The 7088-nt window shown below is 41.4% G+C and overlaps 1 protein-coding gene across 1 annotated transcript; it reads right to left on the minus strand.

The window, feature by feature from the left end:
- Nucleotides 1-800: 800 nt before the first annotated feature.
- Nucleotides 801-6871, minus strand: RAG1 (recombination activating 1). The gene is made up of 3 exons (XM_048307468.1): nt 6785-6871; nt 5505-5637; nt 801-3937 (listed from the first exon to the last, which is right to left on the minus strand). Exons 1-3 carry the CDS (start codon nt 6869-6871, stop codon nt 801-803), a joined length of 3357 nt encoding a protein of 1118 aa, XP_048163425.1.
- Between the last annotated feature and the right edge of the window lie 217 nt (nt 6872-7088).

A 7088-nucleotide genomic window follows, 5' to 3' on the forward strand; every position in this document is an offset into this window, starting at 1 on the left:
GTTCATGAAATAACAAGCTACACAGCAGAGCTTGAATGTATTTTATATAATGAGATAACCACAAGGCACTGTAACTCCTGATTTAGGAGCACAAGTTTGCATTTCAGAGTAAACAGGCTATGATAAAAATAACTTTAAAAAACTTCAGCTACCTTTCCTATATCTTCATATAGTAAATTAGCATGATGATACCATCATCTGCTCCTAAGCAGTACTATAATATATATGTTAAATAATAATATTTCTAGAGTATGGGACATCAAAGTTTGCATCTTTAGTAAGTATTTTGTACAAAAATAACTGCACTTAATCCCAAAACAATTATCCAAGTGTCTCACTGACAAATCTTTACTTATAAAACCCAAAGAACCATCAAGAAAATAATCAAGCCCTCTTGAAAAGTAAAGAGCAAAATAGTTCTAAAAATGCAAACAAAACAAAGAGCCATGCTCCCTTTTTTGCAACTGTCATAACTCTCCAGAATCATATTCCCTCCAAACTAAAACTTTCTATAAAGCCTTGTTTGCTTTGATTTTATCTCTTATAAACAATATGACCAGAACAAAACAAAGACCCTTCTTTGCAATTTGTTTCTGCTTTCATCTCATATAACCACTGGTAAATGCACCAGAGCATTGCCTCTTGGAAACTGCACACATGGTGTTTATTAAATAAACTCCTCTCAGCACCTTAACAGGGAGTGTAAATTTCAGACTTCTCTGTACCTTTACAGGTCTGAAAGAGAATCTGCTTCCTTTCAGGAAGACACTATCACAAACCCAGCCAAAGGTGCTGTACCTTTAGAGTTCGGCTGAATCATTGTTTTCCAAGACCTCCAGTGGCAACGAGTCATCTAAACCACCCTCTGAATCAATGGTGAAGCTCTGGCTTTTTAATGTTTTATGAGCATTCATGAACTTCTGGAGGTACTTGGAGGTATATAGCCAGTGGTGCTTCAAGACATCCTCCATCTCATAGACTTTGGATTGCCTGGCATTCATTTTTCGGAACCTCCTAAACAGTTTGTTTCCAGACTCATTTCCTTCACTTGCCCAGGCCCCAATGGACCCATCTCTTTCAATGATTTCAGGAACATGAGCAAGTGTTTTGTGGAAATAATTTGTAATCTTGCCCTCATATCTGTACTTGAACTTTGTAGATAAGAGCTCCGCAAAACGCTGTGAATTGTAGCTGTACTGACACAGCAGTTCTGGGCACTCCTTGGCAGGGCATGAGGATCGCCACACTGGCTTCATCTTCAGATAAAGGTCCATTAGTTCTTTTAGGGCTTCATGCCTTTCCTCACACTTTATTAATTCACATACGGCCTCTACAGTCTCCTTGGACATGAGCTTTCTAGCAAAATTTCCACTCATCTTCAACATAGGCTTCAAGTTCATCTTCTTCCTGAGGTGTTTGTCAAGAGTCAGCTGCCACCTCTTCCTCTCCTCTTTAGACACATCAGGATTCTTGTAAAGTTCACCAATCTCCATCTGGAAAATCCTATAGAATTCTGTTGCATTGCCAATGTCACAGTGCAATGCATCAATGGAGGGAACAGTCTCAATAAAAGGTTTGGCTGAAACACCCTTCACTCTGTCACGAAGCTCGTCAACAGATTCGTGATATGGGTTGGACCTCCATATTTCATATCGCTCCAGATTTTCAGCATGGCTCCTGGTTATGGAGTGGAAGACCAGATTTTGGGATGCCTCCAAGCGGGTTGCATCACACAGCGTACAAATGTAAGTGGAACCTGAGGCCTCCAGCCCTTCCACTTCCCGCACGAGTTTCTCATCATATCCTGTACCCCTAAAGATGAATCTAAATGTTCTCAGGATGCCTCCCATTTCAAGCAGCAGTTCACTGTTTTTCATAGCCTCTCTTTCTGCTATGAGGGGGCTCAGGATTGCCGTCAGAGTTTCATGATCTGATTCATCAGCCAGCATGAGGCACAAGGGCTTGCAGCACAACTCTGAATTGGGCTTTACTTCCTCAAAGATCCTCTTGTTTTCATTCCCGTGTGCTATAGAAATGTTCATGACTGTGAAAGAAAAGCGAACAGCCTTCTCTGGGACAGCAGGCCCACTTCCATGCTTCTCACTGACATCTCCCATTCCATCACAGGACTCTTTTACTACCACAGTGAAGGGGCCGTTCAAGTAGTCATCCAGGTTTTTTGCTTTCATGCCTTCCAGGATCTCCTCCTCCATGTCCTTTAAGGCACAAACCAAGGCTGCATCATATCGAAATCTCTTTGCAATTGTGTCTACTGGGTAGTCATCAATTGAGAGTGGCAGTCCCGATAGTCCATCTATAATTCCCACTTCTGTGTTAGTGGATACATTTTTCAAGGGAGGTTTCCACTCAAATGGGTGATAACCTGGTAGGAGGGCTTTCTCAGCAGTGCGAAGAGCATGCAAAGGCTGGAAGATCTGCCTCCCAGTGACAGCTTTTACTGTTCTATACATTTTATGATACTGACTACAGCTGAGAAAAGTGTTGATTCGGATGGCCAGACAGACAGCAGGATGAAGTCCAGATCCCCTCCCTTGCATTATAGCCTCCAGTTCATCTGCTTGTTTGTGTTCATTTTTTGCTCTCAAAGCTAGCAGAAATAAAGTCATGCATACAGCCTTTATATCACCGCCCTCTTCTTTCTCAGCAAAAGCCTTGACTTGACGCTTCAGTTCCCTCAGACGATGTTTCTGAGCTCTCCTCGTCAAAGACAGGAGGTGCTGCCTTGGTCGGCCACCTTTATTTATGTAGCTATAGAGCTCTCTATCTTTCATCTCCTTGTGACTGGAGAGGTGTTGGCCATATTTTCCATGCAAGATCTCTTCATCACATTCCTTTACAGGGCATCTTATACTCAGGTTATCAAGGATGTTCAGGAAGGATTTCACTGGGGTTACCAGATCAGTAGGAAAGCAAGGATACCAGCAGGAGGGGCAATAGCTGCCCATAACCCTGATACATTTAAGGATGCAAGTTCTGCAAAACAAGTGTCTGCATGTTGTTTCCACTGGATCTGCCAAAATATGATCGCAAATCTGGCAAGAAATGGATTTAATGAAATCTATTGGGTAATCAACTGCAAGCAGCTTGGTGCTGAGATGTATATTCTTGCAATTGACAATCTCCTTCATTAAATTTTTGTTGTTTATCTGTGCCTGGTTCTTTACACCTCTGTTTAGCCGAGCACGCTCCCCAGTGGTTTTGACACGTTTGCCACGTTGTACGCTTGGGGGCTGGCTTTTTCTCTTGACTCCTCGTCCGGTAGTACGGCACACATTACAGTTTGGGGAGTGTGGTTGCCACTCCATTGTGCTGTTCCTAGGAAAATATACTTCACATAGAGTATTACTGAATTTTCTATGTATAATACTCCAACAGTTGTGACAAAATTGAGTGGGGTGGATAGTATCAACATCCCCTCGCACATCAATCTTGAAAACCTTAGCAATAAGGTCTGGCCAAGAGGTTGCTGTTTTTTCTTTCTTTCTCAGAAGCCACAGAGTTTCATCATCCACTGGCCCATGCACTGGGTAAGTCCTCTTGTAACAATCAGTTTTAAATGAAACTCCACAGATGCGGCAGAGTTCCTTCAAATTGTTCTGATGAGCTCTATTGTCTTGTGTTTGCATCACATGGGCATCTTCCTCAAGTCCCTGCCTATTACCCATTAACTCCATCTTTTCTCCTCTTGGCACTGCTTCATCTTTATGCAGGATGAATTCTTTGTTTGAAGAAAGAGCTTCTTCTGCCTGATCTTTGTTTATGTGCTGGCTGTCATCAGAGGGTGTTTTTTCAAATGATCGCAATTTAAAGAGCTTGAATTTCCATTCAGAAAACTTTGTATACGGATGCTGAAGTTCTTCAGGTAGGTCCATTTGTGATGCTACTGACTTCTGCAATCCCACAGAAACCAGATCACCTGAGAAATAGAAAGATAGATAAGTAAGTTAGCTAATTTTCCAAAAGTAATAATAATTCCATGATTTTTAGTAGAACAGTTCTTATCACTTTAACTGAGAAATACTTTGCAAGTGCATTACTCATCCAAGACATCTGCTGAACGGAGAGGCCCGGAAAAGGCTGTGCACTCAATATGTCAGATGAATTCCCAAATGTATCTTGACTTTGATCCTGAGGCATCGCATGTTTATTTGATCACCCAAGCACCTTACATGAAGCCATTAGTCATCTAGTAGTAAACATCCAAATCTGCCCCTTCCTTGTTACGCTCGACTGAGCTTCCCATAAGTAAAGCTACTATAGACAACAGCATTACATTCTGAAAGCTGGTGATTTTTTTAACATGAAACTGAACCGAGTTGGTGTCTGAAAGGTAGAATTTTGTGTGTTCATGCTATATGATCTAAATCAGCAAAGCCACTGCTCTCGTGCTACTTGTTACTTCTGAACCTGGTCAGAAGTGTTTCATCCATGGCATTCCATGTGAGCAGAGCAGCACATACCACTCAATCCCAGTGTTGACTTTATTCAGGCCCCAGTTTTGTAAGGTACTTTAGCATGGGCTTAATGAATATGAGTAGCTCCATTAAAACAGGAGGAGTATATCCTCTGTTGATGCAAAGCACTACAGTTCCCTGAAGTCCAAAGCAGATACAGCAATGCACACTGGCTGCAGATTTGATTGAGAGAGAATATTTATACACTGTAAATTAGTCGTCTGATTAAGTACCTTGCTGAGAACTCTATCTGTAAGAATTACTGGTGCTGGAAATGGGAAAATGTCTGTTTAAATTTGACCCCAGTTTTAGCTTTCATAGAAGTGAAGCCAAAAGTAATATCAATGTGGTTTCCATGGAAATATGGTGTGTATAAAAATAAATACAAGACTTTCACCTCAAACACAGGAACTTTTTGCTACTGCATCAGACTCAGAATATAAAATTGTATAGAAACAACAAGAGTGACTAACCTATTTTGCATTACCTGGCTATGAGAAGTGCACAAGGTAAACAAACAGTACAGAGAAAATTCAGTTATGTTTTCTGACTTATTTTGGTTTTACTGATCTGATTGGTGTGAGTAATAAAAATGAGGAACACTATAACTTAAGACAGTGTACTAGAACTAGAAATGACATGGTTGTGGTTTCTTTAACTGATTATATCATCACTTAGCAATTCACATAACTTGCTAGAAATCTCAGTTCGGTGTCTTTTCAGAAGGTGTCCTTCATAAAGAAATACATCCAAATCATGGTCCAAAGTGCTGGGTTTCTGAGATTTTTTCATCTATAACCTTTGAATAAAGCATTATTTCAATACAGCCCTTCAGAGTCTGTTGGGAGAGGACTGCATGAGTTAATTAAGTTCCACATCCAAAATGACATACCAATCTGATTAGCTCTTTCCTGAAGAGCTGAATTTTACTTTAAAACCATTCATTAGGCTTGGCAACTAAAATTTAGGTTTGTTTTCTTCCCAGCTTCTCTTCATTCCATCCCACTGAGAACAAGCTGCCCATCCCACTGTCCCCATCTGCCCACATTGCTCCGTCCAGCTGCCTGTACTCTGAAATATCTCTATCTGCACTGCAGTCCCCCGTGGTCCATTGCTGATCCAGCCTGGCCACATGCGTGCTTGTATTCTGCCGTTCACAGATCTGTGAGGTGCAGCTGTGCACAGATGTATTCCGAGCATTATTACTGTCTCACTTTCTTGTCTGCATCTTGTGACAAACTTGGTGAAATTTATGCTCTGAGCAGTAACCCATTTCCCCTGAATAGTTCTGTGTTCCTATCACCTGCAGAATAATTGAATACTTAGTTGCCCTATACTGCCCACAGATCCTTCTCTTCTACATAACACCCAATGCAGTTTTGTGTAATTTCACCATCACCAGCAGCACCTTCAGAATCTCTTAAGCCACGAGTAATGCCTCTTCAGGATGATATCTCAGTCATTGTAAAGAAACAGCCAGCACAGAGTACATTTAATGCAAAATATTTAATACTTTCCTGCTCTTCTAACCCTTTGAGTAAGTGCCACTGCAGTGCCATACTCATCTCCAAACCCATGACCTGACTCTCGCTACTAATCACCAACTCAAATGAATCAGACAGGGTTTACCCGTGCTAAAGGAAAGTTCAAGCTTTTTTTTACTTTTTTCTCTTTCATTGAACATGTCCTGGAAGAAATGAATGACAAAGAAGCCCTCTCAGGTTATCAGACCTTCACCTTCTGCAGTAGTTAATTGTTGCCAACAGGCTACTCATTAAACGCTTTTGAATTGTCTAGCTCCCAGGCAGTGGAGATTACAGCAGCTCTCTTGGGAGAGCAAGAAATATTCCCAGTGCTAGGAATATTCCCTGCTACTCATGCAAAATGTGCCTGTGTTCTGTTATTCTAGTTGGAGGTCATGCTGAACAATATTTTTTCACCTTGCCTACCCCACTCAGATTCTTACAGAGGGAACCCCAGGCGTGAATCTCCAGCCATGGTTATTTAATCAACTCAAACAGCTGTGTTCAGTATCGCCTCATTTTCTCTTGAAAAGGGAAAAGAAATCCCTTTTTTCCCCCAGATCACAATATTTCATACATTTCTGAAGACAAGCAAGATTGCAATACGTTTGTTCACATCAAGGATGACTCTGCTTTATAAAAAGGCTCACCAAAATGAACAGAACAACCTGTGAAGTGAGGAAGCACACATAAAATCACTGAGCTGCCCATTAAACCAGGACAAGGAACCAACACTGGGATGTCCTACAAGCATCTGGGATGCTGTCATTAATACTGCTAGCCTACCTTCAGCTCGCTGTCAGATTGTAGAGCTGCTGCTATGTCTGCCCAGTTTGTTCCAAATGTCAAGCTTGTTTGCTCTCTCTCATGCATGCTCTCACTTTTTCTGTGCTCCCTCTGCTTTTTAAAGACACTGCAGTGCTGTTTATCTCACTTATCCCTCTCTTTCTGAGTTCCCCGTACAACACTGGTGCAAACCACAGCTTATTTGAACTGAACACAATACAGAACTCTCAAATCCAGGTGGCACCTGGCAATTTATGAGGCTTAACCACAAAATTCATATAAACAAGCCCGTCCTGTGTGAGAC

This window comes from Corvus hawaiiensis, chromosome 6 (genome assembly GCF_020740725.1).
Source record: "Corvus hawaiiensis isolate bCorHaw1 chromosome 6, bCorHaw1.pri.cur, whole genome shotgun sequence".
Classification (NCBI taxonomy): Eukaryota; Metazoa; Chordata; class Aves; order Passeriformes; family Corvidae; genus Corvus; species Corvus hawaiiensis.

What these genes read in the sequence shown, in the direction of transcription:
- RAG1 (XM_048307468.1), bottom strand. Translation starts at nt 6,871, where the DNA reads ATGCATGAGAGAGAGCAAACAAGCTTGACATTTGGAACAAACTGGGCA. An exon ending in AATCTGACAGCGAGCTGAAG is followed by an intron (nt 5,638 to 6,784) that starts GTAGGCTAGCAG and finishes TGCACCTCACAG; the next exon opens with ATCTGTGAACGGCAGAATAC. An exon ending in AATGTGGGCAGATGGGGACA is followed by an intron (nt 3,938 to 5,504) that starts GTGGGATGGGCA and finishes TCTATTTCTCAG; the next exon opens with GTGATCTGGTTTCTGTGGGA.